Raw genomic sequence first — 23,116 nt, forward strand, 5'->3', positions numbered from 1 at the left:
GAGGGAAAGCAGAGGCTTGTGCAATGTAATTTGATGGATGATTATCAGGTTCCTTTTTATAAGTGGGTGTGGAGATGGATATGCTTCATTGGTTTTCATAATCAAAGCCTGCTAATGTTTGGTTCTGACTGTGTATTTGTTCGAAATAAATAAAGACAAGAGACATAAAGAGAGTGGATGCGCTTTTTGTCTGAAAAGCAAATTGTGATGTGTGATGAATACTAGATGTGTTACGTGATGTGTTAAGAATACTTTTGAGGGTGGGGGGGACATTATTAGCCACGGGAATGACAACTACGAGCACAGCACTTAATGCGACCCTCAGCAGACATGTCACTCTCGGGGTGACTTTTCACACCGGGCAGGCTGACTGACCTCTGACCTCTGACGGAAGTCCGTGGCGTTGTCTCCTGCACAGATGCTTTTCCATTAGCATGTGATAAAAGCATCCTTCAGCCCGACCCTGCTGGGCTCCTGGGGAAACCGCGGAATATTAATGGCCAACGCTTATTTTGCTTTCTGCATTTTTGAATGTGTTTCAGGTCCGACTGGTACTGGACAAGCTGTATGAAAATAAAAAGATAGCCAGTGCCACTCACAACATCTATGCATACCGGTAAACAATTTGGTTTTCATTGCAGGACATGGGCATGCTTCACACGTGTCCATTTCCATGATTTTCAATATTTTCTGCATTCCAGTATTTATTATATGAGTTTGTGCTTGAGTTTGAGTTTTCTGTGTTTGTGTGTTTGTCTGTGTCTGACTGTGTGTGTGTGTGTGTGTGTATATGTATGTGTGTGTGTGTTTAGGTGTGTCTGCATGTGCTCTAGCATCTTTTATTTTTATGGGCTCATGCATAGACTGTATATATACAGTCTATGGGCTCATGTGTTTGTATTACTCTGGGTTGAGGAGAATGGGTTGTGTCTCAGTGGATGGTGGAGTGTGTCATCTGGGATAGATTAACCAGCAGGTGATGCTGACATTCAGAGCCTGCCTACCGGATCCATCCGTGCCTAATTACTGTGTGCATGTACCAAGGCCAAGCAGATAGAAAATGAAGCCTGAATATATGTTTCACTGGAAAAGCCTGTGAATAGCTTGAGTGAGCCCAACCTGTTGAAGAGTATAATTAGCATTTTTGTGCTGTTTGATAGAGCCATCATCATCAGAGGCTAATGTGACTGGGAGGAAGTCTTTGTTCTCTCACTTCTCTTCTCATCTTCCAGCGGCTCTGATTATGGTAGTCTAATAATCAAGGGCTGATTAAGTCCAAAGTATAGGAAAAGCCTTTTCATGCAGTCGTCTGAAGGGACGGTCTGGTCAGTCCACGGCTCTGCTGAATGTGCGTTTCCTGACAGTACATTTCCAAGTGCGTCTTAGCTAATATTAAAATCCATTTACATTGTTACGGCAGCAAAAGGTGACAGCAAGTATAGAATTGATGAGTAGGAAGTGTACCTGCACATGCAGATGGACATGCACATGAACAACAGCATGCACCGATGTACTGTATGTAATCGACTCGCGCACACACACTCTCACACTTCTCATTCAAGGTCATCCATGCCCACTCACATGCACACCTCCTTAGGGTTTGTTTCCCTATGTCTTCCTCAGTCTCGTTATGTTGTGTGTAGGATACACTGTGAGGACAAGAACACCTTCCTACAAGACTGTGAGGATGATGGTGAGACAGCTGCAGGTGGAAGACTGCTTCATCTTTTGCAGGTACAATTTGTGTATATGTGTGTGTGTGTGTGTGTATGTGTGTGTGTGTCTGTGTCTATGTCTGTGAGAGAGTGAGCGAAGCCTGTTTGCTTGGGCAAAGATAATGGCCACATTTGAACACAGGCAGGAGTATAATCCTTTTTGTCAGCTAATTTACCATTGTGTCAAGAGCTTAGAGGCATAAAACAGTATTGCTTCTCTCAGAAGGTAATTAGCTGAGCCAAAATGAATTTGCTGAATGTATGAATATATGTATGAAATGTGTTAATGCCTGAAAAACAACTTTTGAGTCATCTACTCTCCCTTTGGCATGCCTGCGTGCATCTCTCACACACTCTCCCTTTCTCTGATGGCCAAAAAACCCCACACAATTCATCTCCATCTGCTAGCCACCCTGTGCTCATTGAAAGAATATGAAACTATTGCAGCAATTTAATCAAAGCCAGGCAGCTTGTCAGGCATGCTGTGCCTAAGGGTATCTCCAGTATCAGCATGGTATCTCGCCTCTGCTCTCCTGTCCTCTCCTGTCATCTTGTTAGGGGGTCGGTGGGTCTTGTTGCATGACATCCCTTGATTATCATATCTCCTTTCTGGCTCACCAACCTTCATTTCAAGAAGCATTAATGCAATGGCTACTCGATTGTAAATCAGAGGCAGCATGTGGATGTCGTTGATGGTCTGTTAAGTCAAAGCGTCTTGATATTGTTATTTCTGGCACATAAGGAATCTAAACACTCACTGAGTGTTGAGTCATATGTTGGGTGACTGCTATTCCATGTACTTAGTTGCCTCAGGGAAATCTCACTGGGATTACCTTTTTGAGGTTTGAGGCAGTGTGACTTATTTTTTGTGTCAAAATTGTTGGAGGGTTGAAAAATACCTTATGTTGTGTCCATGACGTTTGCACAACTCATACATTTAGTCATTTAGCCAATGCTTTCATCCAAAGTGACTTACAAAATACAATCGAATGACAGTTCTAGTGGTGCAGGGATAGTCTAGTGGTAAGTGCTAGATTGAGCCAGGTGTTGGGAGCACTTGGGAGCTGGGTTTTCAGGAGTTTTTTGAAGGTAGAGAGGGACGCCCCTGCTCTGGTAGGAACTGGTAACATGTTTTACCAACGGAGAATAACAGAAAAGCAGGAACAGATTTGATTTTGTGCGTTTTCTACATACCGGTACGTATAGTTTAAGCCAGTGGTTCTTAACTGATCTGGCTTTGGGACCCACAATGTCCCTGTTCATTAAGTCGCGACCCATATATTTTTTTTTTGCGTTCTAACCTGACCTGTTACATTAGCTATGTCTATGGCAATGACTGACATACGAATGGAGTCTTATCAAAATAAAGGTCCAATATTAAATCTGATAAGGTAGCATTTTAAAGCATTTGAATCATTTTTTTTTTACCACAAGCTGGGATCGAACTCACAACCTTAAGGTGTTCCAATTGGAAGCCTAGATCCCTATCCACTACAGAGCCCAGATCCCTATCCACTAACCAGAGTCTAGATCCCTATATCCACTAACCAGAGTCCAGATCCCTGACCACTAACCAGAGTCTAGATCCCTATATCCACTAACCAGAGTCCAGATCCCTATATCCACTAACCAGAGTCCAGATCCCTGACCACTTACCAGAGTCCAGATCCCTGACCACTAACCAGAGTCCAGATCCCTGACCACTAACCAGAGTCCAGATCCCTATATCCACTAACCAGAGTCCAGATCCCTATATCCACTAACCAGAGTCCAGATCCCTGACCACTAACCAGATCCCTATATCCACTAACCAGAGTCCAGATCCCTGACCACTAACCAGAGTCTAGATCCCTATCTACTACAGAGCCCGATCCCTATCCACTAACCAGATCAGGGGCGTCACTAGACCTTATTCACTGGGGCCCCAGTACAATTCTAGCGCTGCTCTCGATGGAAATGGCATTCATGAGCGCATCTCCGTTCCTGCTTTAGTCATGACTGTCACTTACCAGCCAATAAAAAAAACAAGGAAAAAGAAAGGGGCCATAATAGCCCATCAGGAAATAGCACCTCTGTAGCTGGGTAAGATTGAACGCAACAACCAATGAAAATCATTCACATGATTCGTCGGCTGGAGCTTCGTCATATCACTTTGAGCACGTTGTCATATCACTTTGAGTAAGTCGTCCCCTGTTTTAATGTTACAACAAATTCACAACTTATTTGACAGAAAAAATGACAAGTTGATCGCTGTTAGAGAATGTTGCCCACATAATTAGCATCTGTTTTTCAATGCTTAGCGTCATAGCCTAAATTTAGCAACAGTTTACCAGCTTGTAGGCTGCATGCACACATGCGGACAATTAATAATGATTTATACGTAGCCTATACTGGAGAGAGAGTCCTGTAAAGGTAGCCTATACTGTTTGTGAAGCTGTCCTACTGTAAAACTAAACATAGCCTTCTCAAAGTCAAAGTCAAAGTCAGCTTTATTGTCAATTTCTTCACATGTTCCAGACATACAAAGAGATCGAAATTACGTTTCTCACTATCCCACGGTGAAGACTAGACATATTTTACCAATTTAGGTCCACAGACAAACATAACATTCAAGTAAACAAAAAAGTAAGTAAATAAGTAAATAAGAGGGCACATATAATAATGAAAAAATAAGAGCAGCAAAATTCTGATAAACTATTCAGAGATGGACATCAGAAAATTCTTCCTGAACAGAGGCAGAGGGAAAGGAACAGTGAGGAGAGATGAGGACGAGGGAGGTATGATAATTGCCCACATTAAAGGTAACATTTATGCTGGTAATAGCCACTGCTGTGATTTGATCAATTTAATGGCAAACTTAAATAAGTTTGCTGCATTTGTAAATATAGCCTATAATAGATTATAAGGCTACATTTGCAAATTATCACCAAAAGTCAGTATGAAGGCTTTAGTAGGCTATTTAAGCTACAACGAACTGCAGTATTGCCAGGATGACTACAGGACCCTTGTCTATGAGGAAAGTATATCTCAATTTTGACTAAAAATAAGCTTCCCTTGTGTAGGAAAGCCTATTAAATTCATACAGTAGGCCTACTTATGCCTATGTGTTTGGATGTTGCTGCAGTAGCTGCTACAACAATTGAGGGAGAGAGTGCTGGAGGAGAAGGAGGAGGAGAAGAAGGTCGCAAAGAAGGAGAAGAGAGGGGAGAAAGAGCACAGGCTGGGCAGTCCACTACCAGGCAGGAGGAGGAGGAGGAGAGAGACAGGCAAGAAACGGATGAGGACATGATGGGGGCTACACGTAAAAGCCATTTATTTCATATTGCGCGCGCATTTAAATGTTTTTTTTTTTATGTATTGGGAGTTGGGGGCCTGTGCCCCAGCAAAGCTCTAGGTCTAGAATCGCCCCTGAACCAGATCCCTGTCCACTAACCAGAGCCCAGATCCCTGATCACTGGACCACTACCATCTCCCAAAACACAACACATCTGTGTACAGTGGAGTAGAGCTGGACAGATGTGCATTCACACAATCTGCATTTGTACAGTAGCTTGGTTCTTTGGTTCATTTGCTCATTTTGTCCAGAGTGTTCAATTAATCTCAGAAAAAGGCATGACCTTTTTTTGTCTAGCAAAGCAGTACTAATCTCAGGGTGAACTCCAATTAACATTTGTTTTAATTATAATAACAATGTTGAATCTTCCTAATTCATTTTTTTCTTTCCTTCATTTCCTTCTCTTATTCACGACTTCCTCATTCATTTGGAGTTCAGCTGAATCCATTGAATGCGGGTTGAAAGCCATGACACATGCCCTATTCCCATTGAAGTGCGCTCCTTCAGAAACAAGATAAAAACAGGCAGATGGTAGATGCCCCACTGCCTCGACGCTGGCACACTACCAGACATGGCATGAGAAGATTGACAGGCGAAACAAAGCTCTTGCTCAGACTGATTCATTTGTAACCGTCATTCTCACTGTCACACACCAACCATACCTCCCCCCATTTTATATAATATTACTTAAATATTTTCACAGGCAGATGGATAACACAAGGAGATGATTACTTTTGGGTTTGCTCTGTAGGTGCTGTTTCCGGTGTCAAATTCCCATTGATTCTTTTTCCTCTGTGTGCTGTCGTATTCACTAAACAAAACAAACACATTCACCAAAAAACATGTGTCCTCTGCTTTCTCTTTTCACTTAGATTCTGGATGTTCGGAATGTGATGGTTGTGGTCACTCGCTGGTACGGGGGCATTCTGCTGGGGCCAGACCGCTTCAAACACATCAACAACTGTGCCAGGAGCATCCTGGTCCAGGAGGGCTTCGCTGAATGTTCGGTAGGGGCCGAGTAATTCATTGGGTCTGCCAATCAGATTGGACTAATTGCTCATTTGCATCAGTGTGAGGGCAAAAGGGAATGGCATTTGCGTCATATTTCAGTGAGCCTCAAGAGTTTTGGAAAAATAAAAAAAAAAACACAGGGAAAGCAGCGGTGTCTTCCTTAGTGAGCCACAATTTGTGTCCATTGAAAGCTCTTTTCCTCTGTGGTTGGATGGGAAAGAGAGAGTTTGATTTCTGGAGTAGCGCGTGACTGGATTGTTTATTGTTTGATGGCGGTTCATTTCTGTGCAAATGGGAAAGTGCCGCATTGTCATGGTTACAGAGTCCGGTTGGGATGTTTGTCATCATGCACTGTGCATCTTCTCAGTACATGTAATGATAGAACTCTTAATGACAAGCTAAGCACTCTCATTCACTCACAAAATAGAATCTGAAGACCACGCTTGTTGTAACATATGTTTTTTCACGCAATTATATGGGAGGTTGCAGTGGGCAGAGCAAAGTATTTGCTCAACAGCAAGCTTGGAGTATAAATGCTTGCAGCTGGAAACAGTTAGATGCGTGAGCCTGTTGTTTTGTGACGATGACCCATGTTCACGCTGTCATTTGTTAGCATGATAATGGACGGAGTGAGCACTTAAGCAGGACTAGGCCCTCTAGAGTGTCATAATTAAATTATGCAGAAGGGCTCTTTCAGATTCCCCGGACCCTGGCAGCTGATGTGTCGATTGTAAGGGGCCAGTGCCTTGTTCTGTTATTGCTCCCGAGGGAGGTACTAGGTAGTGTATGGCTGTGCATTGTGGAGATGCTGAAAAGTTCTTGTCTTTTCAGTCCTTTTGGGAAAAAGTAGGGCTAAACTGCTGGAAACAATATTTCCTCAGGATAATACTGTATCTGAGGCTTTTTTACTATTATTATTTATAGAAGGTTACATAAGTGCCAGTACCTTAAGTGCCACTGCTTATGCACTGTTTCCTCAACAGCCCTTTTCTGCCTCAAGCCAGACTTCATGCAATGCTAAAGAGTTCACTCTTAAGTAAACTCAGGGCTGGCTTGTTTGGAAGTCCTTTGAAGTCCCCAAGATTAAACAGTCACTCATTAGCTATTGCCACCATCTTATGTAGACATTAATCTTTTCAGTCATTGCTGGCAGCTAAAGAGGAAAGCGATTTGACGATGGTCTTGGTAAGAGCTCATGGTGGACTATGCAGCCATTTTTAATAAACGAAACCCCAGCATGTTGATATGTCACATATAATTGCATAGAATTGCAGATAAAAAGCAAAATCAAAGTAGAAAAACACAAAAAGCACACATTCTTGCCTTGATTACATGGATAAGACCAAGCTGATTTGAAATTAAAACACTTGAATATCAGCAGCTATTTTTAATAACTGTAATAATGTGCTTATATAACACCCCATTTTAATTGAACAAGAATGCATACACACACCTGACATCTGATTACACTGTGAGACAGACTTCGTCTGGAGGTGCTCTGATAGATCTGATTAAATTCTGATCACAATACGTGCTTTGTGCATTTGTGCCCTCCATTAATGTGTTTTCCAATCCCAGTTCGGATTTTCGGCTGTTAAAAGTGCGGTCAGGGATTTCACAGGAAGTTGTGTTTGTTTGTGTTGTGTTTAAATTTATTACCAGGCCCTTTTGTGCAAAAAAATCATATTTTAACCAAGGACCCAACGAAACATGCCAGAGAGGTATCTCACCCCTACCTTCAGTATCCCCAGGGAAATTCCATGCACAATTTAGTTTTTCTTTGGGGGACAGACTTCACCCACTTTGTTTATTTCCAGTTTTCAGAGCCTGGGCTGCCTACAGAGACCGTTGTTTTTTACAGTGTACTCACGGAATGGGCAGCTAGTGGTCATGAGGAGATGATTGCTTAATGTCACAAAAAATGTCAAACCCATAAAAATGTTATGGGCTTGAAATTGTTGATTGTTTTGTTTTGTCCCTGATTGCACCTTTAAGTGTGGTGCATAAAAGTAATCTTAAAAGGCCACAACAGTTATGTTATGGTGCCCAAACAAAAGGCAACAATACAGCATCAACTCAAAATTCACAAGTCCTTGTTTCAACTACAGCTGTCGGTGTACATATAACAATAGCAATAGAACCAACACTCTCTTGAAGTGAGAGCCCTTGCATATCATTATGTTTGAGGAATAATTATAATATACCCTTGCTATTCATGCAGCATGATATCTGTACTTGCCAACCTTGAAATAAATATTAGATGAGGTTGTGTGGAGTTAAAAGAAAAACTCTTCAGACAGAAGCGTGAAATGAGCTTTGGTGGTCTTTGGATGTTTATGTTTACATTCTAAAAATGAGCAACCAATGATCTATGTACCTGACAGAGGTAAATACAATCTAAATTTAGGGAAAATGTCAACATTCAAACACTTCAGTGAAGTAAATTCTGATAATGAACAATGGAGGATCTGTCACGGTAAAAACATTTTTCCAACTCCAGGGTTGGTGAGATGACTCTTAAGTGACCCACACTAGACAATGAGACAGTCTCACTGAAAAAGACTTTGCCATTGCTAAGCTACCAGATCACAGCATTGCTGAGACACAGCAATTATCACATGATCGGCCACTATTCAGACTAACGTGTGTGCCTGTACACAGAACTATCTAGCTTTATTGACAAATCTGATGGGTCTTTAGTCACACCCTCTGATATCCTTAAAGTTACCGATGAAATTGCATAACATGAATGTAACATAAACAAAACTATAAAAATAGCACGCACACACACAAATATTTCACCTTTTAAAGATGCCCTGCCACACGTATTTCATTACTTTGTGGTAATGTTTGAAGTTCTACGATGGACTCTGTAACATTTTTTGTGGAAAACATGCCTTGGTTACCTTGTTTCAAGCCATTCTAGTGTGGTATAGAAAGCCTGCACGAAGACTCAGCTCGATTTGCGCCAGTTCTTATTAATATTCAACGAGCTAAGCTGCTTGACTCTGATTGGCTAACAGCTAGTAGGTTTCGTCCATAACATGACAGCCATTATCAACTAATTTTAGTTTCATGGCATGAACTTAGCTTGGCTAGCGAGTGCTAGCACTGTCCAAATGTGCATAAATAAAACCTGCTAGGCTAGCGAGTTCATTAAACCTGTATATAGCACTTCCTTGAGTTGACAATTACGATTTACTTACAGGCACTGGTCGTACACTGCGATGGTAGCCTGCTCCAGGCTTCAACAGCAACCTTTTTGCAAAGCCTGTGGCATTGTTCCAAAAAAAAAACTGAAGCCATTTGATCCTCAAGTCTGGGTTCTTGGGCAAAATGCATTGTTGAAGTTCTATTTGTGCATAACGCACAAGTCCGTTGACATTCAGCCATCCTTGCATAGGCCTACGAAAACGGTCACAGAGATAAACAAATTTTGTGGGCAAGGTCTCAACCGGGCGAGCTCATGAATAGTAATGAGCTCATCAATTCCACGTCAATCTGAAGAGCTTTTGCAATTGGCCTAATTTCTCTGCTTATTTCTTTTCAGTGGCTTGAGCTGACAGAGGAGTTAGCTGTTCATTTTCACATTCACGACATAGCACAAACACATATGGACCTAACATGTTTAAAAAAATACAAGTAAAAACGGTTTTGTGTGGCAGGGCACCTTTTAAGATTCGGTTTGCCACCCTGAAATTGGCCCTGTGTTATAACAAAAGACGAGATCCATCACAACAGATGCTCCATCAGACTGCTCCCTGCCTAGCTGCTCTCCCAGCTCCGACACGCTGGGTCGTCTGATTGCCAGCCTGCATACTGTAATCTGCCACCGTGTGCTGGCATGTCGCTACCCAGCATGTGCTGTGCTCCTGAAACATGCACAGAAAATGTAACAATTGGCGGTCACCTGGTTCCCCTCCACCAAGAGAAAATCCAGTTTCTAAACATAAATCTTACTATGACTTACGGTCACCATGCTGCAGTGCGACAGGTAGCCTTTTACACAGACAGTAGCTCATAGATGACGGTAGCAAAGCTGACAGGTAAGAGCAGGTGTTACACAGCAGTTGGCTCTATGAATGGAGGCACTGAAAGCACCATTAGTCTGGAATTACAGTAGTACAGAGTGCCAAGCATCACGGTGGCCTGACCTGATTGTAGGGGTATTTTCAGTCAGGAGAATACTCAGGAATACTTTCCTGTCCATCTCCCAACATATTTCTGGGATTGAAAAAAGGATTCTGGGTTCCTGCTAAAGTGTGTGAAGTATCAAAAACAGAAGATAATGCATCCATATGTCATAAGGTATTGTATTTGCTTCTACATGAAAAGGCTTTCAGTGTTTCAAAGAAAGAAAAAAAAAGAAAAATGGAGTGGAAAAGACATTGTTGACTATTGGGATATATTCAGCAACCCTCACCACATGATACTTCATTAAATATTGTGACAAATATGCAATTCTTTAAATAGACAACCAGCTGAGTACATGCTCCCTTCAAATGTATTTATTCAATTTGTTCCAGGATTAAGACTCATCCTTTTAAGTACAAAAAAGAAACCTAACCTTTATTTGGATTCATATTGTAATGATAGCTGGCTGTTGTGTAAGATTTAATCAAAAACAGGGTGTTATGCTTTAATATCCGTATAAAAGACATTTGTGAGTTGTAATATTTATTTGTATTTATTCATTTTATTTGTTAGGGACCATGTACAATTTTTAACATAATTGTTGCCAATATTCATGCGTGGTACCAGAGTTAGCCTTAGGCTAATGAATAAGATGCTAAGAGCTTGACTAACTAACTAGCAAACAAAGCGACGCAGGGAGTGTAAGTTTGCTCGGCAGAGGCTGGCCAGCGGACGCAGTCCAACAGAGCAGAACCTGTGGGTGATGAAATCACCTTGCTCACGTTCCTCACTCGTGCCTAACGCTGTTGACCTGGTTGCTATCCTCTTCCTCCCCCAGGAAGAAGAAGCGGGCAGAGGCGGAGGGAAGAGCAAGAAGTCCCGAGGCAAGAAGACAAAGTAAAAAGGAGGAAACCGCTGGATTCTGACAATCCCAAAGGAGAAGGAGGGATAGATGGAGGCTGTCTGTCTGTCGGCTTTGAAGTCAAACAGGGATAGATGGGAGTCTGTTTGTCTGTCGGCTTTAAAGTCAAACAGACAGACAGATAGAAGATGGAGAATAACTAAAAAAAGACTGAAATATTAAGAGTGATGTCCAGATTGATGGAATAATAAAAGAATGCAGTCATGAACCACAAGGCTGTGGATCTATGCTGATGGCTAGCTGCGCCTAACCATGTGGCATGACTCAGATACTCAGGCTCCTTCAGGTCTCTCAGGCGGTCTCTTCTATATGGTTAAAGGGCATCCAGTAAATGTATACGTGCATTGTTCACAGAAGAAAAAAACGGTCTCAGTAAATAAATTATTACATGTGCAATGTAATGTTAGTTATGATGAAATAATCAAAGTACTATTTGTGCAGAATGTATTGTGTCAAGGGCTGTTTTATGATAAAAAAGACAAACCCTGACTATATTATATAGTTTCTGAATGTCCGACTTTATTTTATTTTTTTTGTCAAAATGGCAAGATCTATTCACTTTGTACACAGGACCAGTGTTAGGTAATGAAGCACAGGCTCTGACACCTGCCAACACCATTTATGTGAAAATCCAAGCAGGTTGTCTGGAGATCGTATTGGGGTCTGACACCTGGTTTTGGCTGCCTTATCAACTCAAACTATATCCAACTTGTGCCATTACAAATTAGATATTTAAAATTGAATTCCATATTTAATAAGTTACTGATTGTCCAGGGTGTCTGATTCACATTAAAAAATCTTTCCTCATGTCTGTCTCCCTGTCTCTTACATTTAGTCACATTAATGGCCAATGCAAATGGTGTTATTAGAACATTTCTGTGACCACTGCTTTTTTGGACATGAGGATTTATCTCTTTTTAGGGTTCGAAGTCTTACAGTTCTCCAAAAGGGTAAGCCTTACATTCCTCCAAAAGCCTTTACACATAGTGCCATCTTCCTTTTGCCAAAGCCATCAAATAAATATTCTGAAGCTGATCCCTTATGAAATATAAAATCTTCATACCCAAGAGAAAATCTTCCTACTTCACGATCTGGTTCTTTTGCATAAAATTCACAGCGACAATGGCACCCACTGCATTTGCTTTGAAAAGCATAAATTCTGCCTTCTCTTTGGCATCTTTGGTACCCAGTGATTTTAACATAATTTAACTTCAGACCTCTCCTTTTCCCACGACCTCTTTAATGGTCAGCATGGATGCCCAGTCTTTTGATTTTTCACTGTCGTTAGAACAGTCTCATCCCACGTCTTCCTCACATCTCATCTCACCTCACTCACCTTTCGTTTCCCTTTTTTTTACCTCTCTCCTCATCCATACCCTTCATCACCTCATCTCTCCCTCCATCCCTTTCTTAAACCCTCCATCCATCTCTCCTCTAGTGTTCTTCCCCCCTCCCTGAACTCTTGTTCTATTCCTTCTCCTCTGCCACCTTTCTCCCACAGAGCTACCTACAGCTGATGAATACTAATTTCAGTGCAGCTCCTCTCTCCCTCTCGCTCTCTCATGTTAAACTACCTCGTCTCCTTCGAGAGCATCTTCATCCTGTTTATTTCACCACTTCTTGTCTCACTCCTCCTTTGTCTGATAAGCCAAGTGAGGCATCCCTCTGCATTTAAATGCTCCCATCCTGCGTAATGAAATGTGTTGCTCTTTAGTGGTGGATCCTTGCAAATGTTCGTGACAAGATTGTGACTAAAACTCCTTGTCAAACTCCTGCATAGGTTTGTTGGGGTGATTATCAACTTGAATCATCACTGTTAATGACTCTGAACAGTTATGCTTAGTATGTGGTGATCACCCAACCAGATTGTGTTGTTCTACAGGTGTTTCCGTGACCTGTCAAGTTGGCTCTTTATCTGTTAATATTAATGGGTTAAGTTACATCTTATCACAAAGATCAGGCACGAAATGTAGACCACAGTTGTTTGCAGTTTTGTATTTGGTAATAATAGGGTTTAGGTGATATTGAAGTTTTGGAGGGTTTATGTTGTACACATGTAGCTTGTAAGTTTGTGTTGATTCTCCAAGCCTCTCCCTGAATTAAATCATTTTGATGACCTCTCTCACCTCTTGCACATCCATCTTCACCTCTTCACTCTCCTCTCCCTGCCTCCTAATGACTCACATCTTCACTCTCCTCTCCCTGCCTCCTCATCTTTCTCTCCTCTTTCGCTTGCCTCGCTGTCTCATTGCAGACTGCAATTTTTTCCTGCAGTGTTTTCCTTGTTTGACAGCTGGTATTTATTTACCTGTAGACTGTACATTCCTGAAACACGAGGGCTGCAGGCTGAGATTCAGCACACTCTGTCAGTCGTCTCAGACCTTAAAGCAGTAATCTCTAAAAGCCCTTTTTCCTATGGAAAAGCTCGATGTGAAAGGCACACGTCATCCTCTGACCCATTTTTATCACATAAGTCAATTTGAATAAAGATGGTTAACTCAACCCTGTTGTGCTGCAGCGGTAAACTTAATGACAGAAATGGCAAGTAAATTTCACACCTCTTTGAATAAATCAAGGTTGAAATCTGCAGTTTCTTTGCCTCTAAAGACTACAGTACCATTAAGACTGCCCCCCAACCACACATTACTGATATAAGGGCATTAACTGCTTAAAAATAGGACCCTTGAGATGAAATGAAAAGACGGCTAATCCGGGAAGGGCATGTGTTATCTTTGGCCCCTCTGATGAGAACTCGTACATTTTTAGGGCCTTTTCACCATAAATATGGGGCCCAGACCCTTCATTTGAAGATCAAAGATGAAGAGAGAAGGGGAGGTGCCTTTCTCTTTAAGTGTCTCTCAGGGCTGTTTCCTCCATGGAAATAGCCAGCTGGAGAGACAAATGAATTCAGCTGGGTCGTGTGCCACTAGTTTGCTCAAGCACTCACAGGGCACCGTGAGATGACCCAAAAGCAATCGAGATATCAAAAGAGCCCTTTGTCTTTAATCGCTTTAATGTTAATCAAAGGTTTGTTTTAGAGCTGACTGTCTCTTTCAGTTTTAAGTTTTGGTGGGTACCAAATCACAAACACAAGGGAAAGCACTCATTAAAATACAGTAGTGCCTCTCAAAAATGCTCATCTGTTGATGTTTTCTGTCATAACAATCATGATTATTTTTGTTTAGTGTTCTTGATTGTGCTCTTGAATTTCAATGTTTTTATTTTTCAAGGGAAGCTATATGGTTATGCAGAGACAAAAAAAGACTGAAAAAAGCTGTCATTACATGCATTATTAATCGTGTGAAGTGACAAAGGCAGGCGAATGGATGTGAGGACAGACTGTCTCATTTCCCACATCTGGTTATTTAGGAAATCTGACAGTTTATCTGTCTTATCAGGCAGCCAATCAGACCCCCCTCTTCCCCACCACCACCACCACCACCCACCCCCCACACTTACATTTGTCATGTCATGTCTTCCTCAGACTGACAACTGGGTGTCCAATACATTGAGCCCCACACTTATCATTGCCACCACATCACCGTTACTCATACCACAAAAACCCCTTTGGTGCAGCTGAGGGTACATTAGCGAGTCTATATTGGTGATTCTGTGTTGTCTGACTCACTCTAAAAAGGGGGAAAAAAAGACCACTCAGAGGGCTGGTAATTACTGGCCTCACAATGGCCAGCCACAAGTCTGATGATACAGTGGTGTGAGGGTAAGCAGAGCAAGTGCAATGCGCTGTCACATGGGGACTGGCAAATCACGGCAGAGGCTGTAGAGCCGACCATGTTAACAGGCTCATGTCAGAGCTGAGACTGGTAAAGAAAAGGGAAGGAGAGAAATTCGTCTTGCACTTGCCCTGTGTCTTTTATTTTGTATTATGTACCCGCGTGGCTCTACTCAGTTTATGATTTCCCTGATGTTAAACCATCATTGAGACAAACCAAGGATGGCATTCATGAAAATGTAAATTCGAATATTTGTGCCAGAGAAGAAGACTTTCCTATGTAATCATGGCTCTTTGGAAAGAAAGAAATTGCCTGCCTTTAAAAAAGTAGGCATATATTCCTCTGAGTCTTATAAAAGGGTGTTCATTTCCTTCTATCTCAGATGGATGTGCATACTTGAATCATGGAAATCAAAATCCTGTCAAGTCACAACTGGCATGTTATGCAAATATTCACCTAATCTCAGTCTAATGAATGTCAGTTATATAAAAATTTATTAAGTGTTGTTAAAAATAACTTTGTTTTTCTGTTTGCTATAAGGGCTTACATGTATATTCCACTCACATGGGGTTGGCTACTTTATGAATATATGTATTGCCTACTAACAGTATTCTGTGGCATATGGTTATTTTCCATGTTGTAACCTACTGTTACTGCGTCAATTTAATAAGTAGACCACTAACCTGATAATGTGCAGTTATTACGGAGATGTTGAGCTTTATTAAGTTCGACAGATGAATACAATTATAGGCTAAGGTAACATAATATCATAAAGGTATAAACCCATTCATTGATTTTCCATTTGTCTACGTTATTCTCTTGACTAAGTCAGCAGGTGAACTTCACGTGAGATGACACGGCATGAGAATCCAACAGGTGCAACAGGTACACTCAGGATCATTCTTGTCTAACGTTTTGCCTTGGAGACGATTCTTATCGTTCGTCATACTGTAAGTCCGCCTAGAAAGAAGAGAGCCGTGTCTGTCAGCATTGGGGTTTCCAGTTACGCATACGCAAGAGCGTGTTCGGGTTGCTGCACTGAAAATCGCACGGAATTTAACAAGGGTCAGACCAGTGACTGGGAACCCAATGCATACTAACAATGTTAAGGATAATATTGCAAGAGTGCTGCTAATATTCAGATATCTTGGTGTTCTGATGTGTGCGTATTAAAATGTTTTTTTTTTCACTATATCGAGTGGCAAACCCATGTGAATGGTGGGGTGACAATGCTGCAACTTGGGAAGACGATCAGTAATGTCTTCTGTTAATAAACCGGGATTGCTGCCTTGACCACGATGGGAACCTGTGAACCTGAGCAGAACGCAAGCTGGAACTTAACTCCTGGTTACTCTACAGCAGACGAAAGCGAGAACGCTACTGCGCTCTCAGGATACATTTTGGTGATCCTGACTATCTTAATGGTAACACTTATAGTTGTAGTGGTGGGTGGCAATGCGCTCGTTATACTGGCTTTTATCGTGGATAAGAGTCTCAGAAATCAAAGCAATTACTTCTTTTTGAACCTGGCCATCTCTGATTTCCTTGTTGGTAAGTCAAATTTTCTTTTTCAACTGTCACACAACAAATAAAGACATATTTTATATAGGATGACGTATTTGAACACATTCATTTAAACGTGTGACTAGCAATTTTGCAAATACTGGAATATATGATACACGTCAAATTTGAATATACACTTTCCAATTTGTAGCTGTTGTAATCTTACCATGATGAAGGGATCAGAAGATGATGATACAGTTGATCATATTACATAGTTAGTGACCAATTATTTTGTCAGTACTACACCTTACACTTCCTTTTATGAAATACTGAGCTGCAATTTTTCTTTTGATTCTTTGGTGAAACCTCAGACTACAGATAGTACAGTAGCTGCCTTCTTGCCATAGAAAACAAAACCTCTAAAGTCACTGCTGATGGAAGTAGACAGAGATTTAATGATGGTAGAGAGAGAGAGAGATTTGAATACCCCATCTTTTGACAGACCTGTGACACACCTAGCCAATAGGTATAAGCTACCTCTGAAAGTGTGGGCACCATGAGGGCTCACATGAAAAATATATGTGTGTGTGTGTGATGAGAAGATTAAAGGATTTCAAGTGTCACAGGTCATGTGGACTGTCATTCAGCAAGGTTGCACAGATTAGAGGAAGAGGACATGTCAGACATGCACTTGGGTTTTGTGGAGTTAGCCAAAATAAAAATGCTCAGCCTGAAGCGGGAAGAAAGGGGAAATAAAGAGGGTGTGCTCTCTGTCATGTCTTGTCTGAGGCATCAATTGCATTTTAGATGGAATGTGGTTTGCAATGGAAAAACACTAAAAATAGAGTTCCTCTATGTTTCCATGTACGTATGTCCAATTAACAAACTGAGCTGTCATCAGTGGACATAGTGGTGGAATTATCTGTGAACATAAAATGGGACGTGCTCTTGATTTCAAGTTAGTTCATTTTTTTTTGTATTGAGGTTGGTCCCCAAAAATGATTTAATAGATGGTAATATAAATGCACAACCTACAGATTGCCTGAGGTATTTGCTCAACATGTAGATTTCTGCTGTCACACACGTTCCTGAATACCATACAAATTAAAAATGCACCTCTTATGACATTCTCTGAAGCCATTTGGAGATCCTAGCTGAAAGCTTTTTCCAGTGAGGGGAGCTGAGTTCTACAAGGTTCTGCTGTTCTTCTCCACGGCTGCTTTGATACCCCACATATAAACAGCTCTCTTTTCAGGGGTGTTCTGCATTCCCATCTACATCCCGTATATCCTCACCGGACACTGGATGCTGGGCCGTGGCCTGTGCAAGCTGTGGTTGGTGATAGATTATGTCCTCTGCACAGCCTCAGTCTTCAACATCGTCCTCATCAGCTATGATCGCTTCCTGTCTGTCACACGCGCGGTGAGTGCGGCACAAGTAAACAAACAAATAACAGGGAAAAAAGCAGCATAACGAAAGCTTTGAATGGTACGGCGTAGATAGATACAGTAAGCTCTATCCAATTCACTGAGATTGCATGCAGCTGTGCTCACGGCATGCTTACTGTCAATAACACTGGAAAACAACTCTGCTACAAGGTCCTTGACTGACTGTGTATGTGTCAGTGAGTCTTTCTATGTTAGATCAATAGCATCAGACTGTGCCAGGGGTGGGATCACCATTTGATGCACTCCACAGATCAAATGTCTTCTGACCACAGGGGATGCAAGTGAGGTTTTGCACCTTTCTTGATGACCTTTATAACCCATTGGGGTAAAATGTTATGGCCAGATAGGAATCAATAGATCAAGTCTGCAAAATACCCACTCAAATGGTTGACGGAATTCATTCTCTAAAGATAAAACAACGTTTCAGCAAATGTCCATTAAATGGTGCTGTTGATTGTAGTGCCTTTAAAAAGCATCGATTATCCTGAAATGACCTAAGTTGGAAAAAATCAAGTGAATTTGAGAGTTCACAGGAAAAGGAAAGTTCACAGGTTGCAAATCCAGCTCACAAATAGAAACAGTGACATACTTTCACCCAGCATGGAGCTATTTATTAGCCAATCTGACATTTGGAAACACTCTGAGAATGAATTATTTTATATAAATATTGATTTTGTGTTGAAGCATCCTTAAACCAATAAAGAACAGACCATAAAATAGCTTGCATGCTACCATAGTTGACTCATTTAATGGTCTGAAAACACAACTATCGATATCTGTTACAAAGTTCCTTGGAAAGAGAGGAATGTTGCCAAGAATTGTTTTATACCTGGAGCTTTCCAAAGGTCTGCTGAAAGCACCACAGCGCAAGTACTGCAGATATTATTGACTGCTCTTATCTTCCCCTTAATTTTGTGACTGCGCCCCCTATACTCTCTGTCTTCAGTACCAAGCCAGTCAGTGGTTCTTAAAATTTTCATTAGACCACTAAGACTTCAGTCAGAATCTCTTTTTCAGCAATTAATGTAAAGTAGAGGAACAACATCTTGTACTTAGACATGAGATATTGTCCAGGGTGAAGTAACAGTCTACCTTTCAAATGATCTCAGCATAGTCTCCTTTGTATTCATCCTACAGAGATGACAGTTTTTTAGAATGTGAATGAGGACACAGACAAGTAGTAGTCCCATTGACACGAAACTTAGTTACCTGAAGTGTTCAACAAATAGACCTTGAGCTCATTTAGCAAAGTCATAATGAGTCATTCGCCATTAACTTTTTTTCACCAAAACCTTTGGACCAATAAACTTGGTCGGTCTCTGTCACCATTCACATTTTCTTCTGTAACTGCAAATAAAAGTGCTTTTGGTTTGTATGTTTCTAAAATAATAAGATGTTTTAATGCTTTCTCTGACAGGCACTGGAGGTAATGACATCCAAAAAATAATGAACAGTTATACTGCTACTTTCTAATACCTATTATTTAAATGAAAATGGTAGTTAAAATAGTTTGAAATGGTAGAAATTAAATGTGTATTGTTGTAATTTCTGAGAAACCCACTGTCATTTCCTGTTGCACTCTCATATTGTTTTTTAATGAGTGTGTTTGTACTACTGTCAGTTTTTCCCACAGAATTTGTTTCTATTTGTGGTGGTAGGCGATTTGGACCACTGTTCTTGTGCTCCATTATGACTGTTTGTCTGTAAAGTCAATGCCAGCTGCTCCATATTACGCAGTGTGCATATGCCAGCTGACAGAGTTGTTTCAGTCGAAGTTAATGTATAATTATGTCATCCCATTAAAATGGAATATATATAGATGGAACTACATATTTCCCAAAGGTGTGGCAATGATAGGAAATTAAATCCCAATATCACATCAACATATTTAGCAAAACTAAATTATGCAAATTGCATCATGAACAGCTCTTACACATGTTGACATCTGGGTCAGATATTGGCAGGATTGGTAAGCCATTGTCTTTGGCCATTTGTCAAAGATGACACTTGCACCACCTCATCTATTAAGCTCTCATTTGTGGTTAGAAATACTTTAAATATGAAAGAGGAAATAAATCTAATTATTGAAAAATAGTGTTGATGTAGACATTCTGCTGCATTTTGGCAGGTATCTCATTACAGGGGAAAGTGTTTGTAATATATAGGCTTCATAACAACATATGAACAACATTCAACCCTTGAGTTTAAGCCGCTTGCTTTCATTTTCGTTTTCGTTTAAAGCCCTATTGTCAATCTCTCCTCCAGGTACGATATAGAGCCCAGCAGGGCATGACCAATCAGGCGGTGGGGAAGATGCTGATGGTTTGGGTGCTGGCCTTCCTCCTCTATGGCCCTGCCATCATATTTTGGGAGCAGGTGGCGGGCAAGAGTATCGTTCCGGAGGACCAGTGCTTCGCTGAGTTCTACTGCACCTGGTACTTCCTGCTCAGTGCGTCCACCTTCGAGTTCTTCTCGCCGCTGGTGTCAGTGGCCTTCTTCAACTTCAGCATCTACCTGAACATCCACCGCAGGGAGAAGATCAGGGGCAGGGTCGGCCACAAGGGGAGGGAGGAGCTGGCCGAGGAGCGATGGAGGGACTCTAGCGGAGGTGCGTCGGCTGTGTTCTTCATCAAAACACGCAAAGTGTCGTCCAGCGAGCCGGCGGCCGTGTCTGCGGTGATCGAGGAGGACGAGGAGTTGTCGCCATCGTCCAGTGGCGAGCCCAGCAGCAACCAATCGGTGAGCTTCTCCATGAGGAAGACAAAAGGCAGGAGGAAGATCACCGGAGGCTGGACTCTGTCCTGCTCGGGCGCCGCGCCGAGCCACTCGTCCTCGTCCAACGCCCCCTGCAGAGGCGGGGGGCATTCGAGGCTGTCGCGCGACAAAAAGATCGCCAAGTCACTGGCGGTGATCGTGTGTGTCTTTGCCTTGTGCTGGGCGCCCTACACACTGCTCATGATCATCCGTGCGGCCTGCAGTGGGACGTGCGTGGAGCACCACTGGTACGAGGTGACCTTCTGGCTCCTGTGGCTCAACTCAGCCATCAATCCCTTCCTATACCCTCTGTGCCACAGCAGTTTTCGCAGGGCCTTCGCCAAGATACTCTGCCCCAAGCGCCAGTCCGTTCAGCCACACGCGATTATCCATTCCAGCCAGTGACAACATGTGACATGAACAATAGTTTGTACAGTAGAACCTGTACATGATATTAACCCATAAAGATGTACTATCACACCGATGTGAAGGGAATGTTGGGAAATTAACGTTCTAAAGAATTTCTGGGTTCACTGAATTTAAAATAGAATTTTAGAACCTCCGATTGTTGCGGAACGGAATCTTATGTTAGAATGTTCAAAAACCCACACCTTTAAGGGTTAAGGAGGAATGAATGATATCAAGCAACCCAGCAATTTATATCTAAATACAAGCTGAGCCGACTTTTTGCCACAATTGAGTGGGATGGGACTCCATGAATGCAGTCACTATAATTACTCTTCAGTGTATGATCAGTGTCTATGGGGTATCATCTTGGATACTGGTATGTGGACATCAGTGATCATCAACGTGATTGTTACCATAATAATGACATTGTTGCTGGACCGTTAGAGAGCAGTATTTTCCTTCCCGTTGTCACAGTCACATGCTGTGTAATGATCATGAATCACAGCTCTTTCAACATCACAGACTCACTGTTTGGTGAAAAAAAAAAGGTAGGTTAAGTTGTTATGCCGTGCATGAAGATCATGGGCAGATTTTGCATAGTGAGTGCATAATTATTACAAAAAAAAAACATTGACAACAACTAGTGCAGTCTCAAAAAGACATTGCTTTACAGTTGAATGCTATACCTGATATATATAGTTTATGTTTGTGAAATAACGTGGTGAATATTTTTATGTACTGTTTATATGTTTATACCAGTCAAAGTGAAGAGAAGTAATAAATACAATGAGTGATTTTATTGTTTGCTAACTGTATTGCTTTGCAAGCTTTTCATGGGGACTTTGTTGACTGTGGATTTTATAATATGTGTAGGCCTACATATGTTTAAGTGTATGCGCTCAACATTTTCATACAAAACTTTCAAACTCTTTATTATTGAGCTGACAGGTGGCAAGAAAAGCACAATAGGTTCACAAAAGAAAAGATGCTGGTGTGGTGTGGATATTTATGGTTTGGGCTGTCTCACCTCCAAGCATCGGAATAACAAGTGTGTGGACTGGTGTACGGCATTGGAGTAGGACCCAGGCCTTTGTTTAGGCACAAGGTTGTCGCCTAAGGCAATAACAGTCAGAGCCCTAACCTACTTCAGACCCATCGCATTGAGCTTTCCACCAGAGGCTGTGGATAATTCATAACAAATATCTTGACTGAGTAGTAGAGACAGTGTCAGTCTCTCAGGCAGAAGTAGTAAGAGAAGCAGTGAATTCCACAGAACAGAAACTCATTATCAAAAAGCTTCTGTTTCTACCACTGTTGAATTATATGTTATGTTGATGTATAGTAGGGAAGTATTATGTCTCAAAGACAGGCAAGGTTAGGTCGAGAAAAATAGGTAGAAACAGAAAGACGGCATACTGTAGAGGAGAACAAGAAAAGGAGAAACCAAAAAAAAAAAAAAAATAATGATTCTGGTAATTGTCAGTATGAAAAATGAGCAGTAGTTCAGATCTGTAGTTGTGGGGCCTGAGATTTCTACGCTTTGTGGCAACCTGGCACAGCCAGGCATTTTAGGCAGTATAAAGGCATTGGGTTGTACTACCCTGGACTCATGTACAGTATAAAGCAACACCACAATGGGATTTTTGGGTGAGAAAAAAAATATTCTTCAATAAACTAGCTATGATATTTATTAGGAAGACCTAATCATATAAGGAAGATGATACAATGTTGGTGGAAGACTTTTTAAGAAATATTTTTGATTACTATGGTAATAGTGTGGCTTTTCAATATAATTTTAAAATTGTGCAGCAGACACACCCATACTCTGATAAATCAACTGTGATTTTTGCGTCATTTATGCACAGTAGAAGGTATTTAAATGTAAAAAACTTGAGCCTGTGACGTTAAAATTATATTTTGGGCTGATATGATCACATAACTTATCATTTGTGAAGAAATGTAATCTTTTGTTTTAAAATGAAACAAACAAATTGCTGAAGGCAATAATGGTAACTGTAACACATTGATCAGAACATTACTAAGATTCTAAAAACTCGGCCAGCTGCGACAGGCCCCTTTTGTGTGTTGCCCTTTCTCCCCTGCAAGCCAATATGGTGAGAAGACAGAGAGCATGCAAAGAGCTGACAGTAGGT

General features: G+C 41.4%; 2 protein-coding genes across 4 annotated transcripts in view; both read left to right on the forward strand.

Moving 5' to 3' along the window:
• impact (impact RWD domain protein) overlaps positions 1 to 11,923 on the forward strand; it is a 28,278-nt gene extending 16,355 nt beyond the window's left edge. For 2 of the 3 annotated variants that reach the window (XM_048252580.1, XM_048252583.1), the window contains 4 exons: positions 543 to 616; positions 1,644 to 1,734; positions 5,922 to 6,056; positions 11,033 to 11,923. In XM_048252580.1, the coding sequence (XP_048108537.1) occupies positions 543 to 616; positions 1,644 to 1,734; positions 5,922 to 6,056; positions 11,033 to 11,095 (363 nt within the window). In that variant the 3' untranslated portion in view covers positions 11,096 to 11,923. The remainder of the gene's footprint in view (positions 1 to 542; positions 617 to 1,643; positions 1,735 to 5,921; positions 6,057 to 11,032) is intronic. The other variant, XM_048252582.1, reaches the window with a different exon arrangement.
• A 3,721-nt stretch (positions 11,924 to 15,644) lies between these two features.
• Positions 15,645 to 21,745, forward strand: LOC125300014 (histamine H3 receptor). Its single transcript, XM_048251481.1, has 3 exons — positions 15,645 to 16,401; positions 17,609 to 17,775; positions 20,067 to 21,745. Exons 1-3 carry the CDS (start codon positions 16,149 to 16,151, stop codon positions 20,958 to 20,960), a joined length of 1,314 nt encoding a protein of 437 aa, XP_048107438.1. The 5' UTR covers positions 15,645 to 16,148; the 3' UTR covers positions 20,961 to 21,745.
• Positions 21,746 to 23,116: the final 1,371 nt, after the last annotated feature.

Source organism: Alosa alosa, chromosome 9 (assembly GCF_017589495.1).
Source record: "Alosa alosa isolate M-15738 ecotype Scorff River chromosome 9, AALO_Geno_1.1, whole genome shotgun sequence".
NCBI classification, from domain to species: Eukaryota; Metazoa; Chordata; class Actinopteri; order Clupeiformes; family Clupeidae; genus Alosa; species Alosa alosa.

Coding starts and splice junctions, on each gene's coding strand:
- LOC125300014 (XM_048251481.1), top strand. CDS start 16,149: ATGGGAACCTGTGAACCTGAGCAGAACGCAAGCTGGAACTTAACTCCT. Junction 16,402..17,608: donor CATCTCTGATTTCCTTGTTG/GTAAGTCAAATT, acceptor CTCTCTTTTCAG/GGGTGTTCTGCATTCCCATC. Junction 17,776..20,066: donor TCCTGTCTGTCACACGCGCG/GTGAGTGCGGCA, acceptor TCTCTCCTCCAG/GTACGATATAGAGCCCAGCA.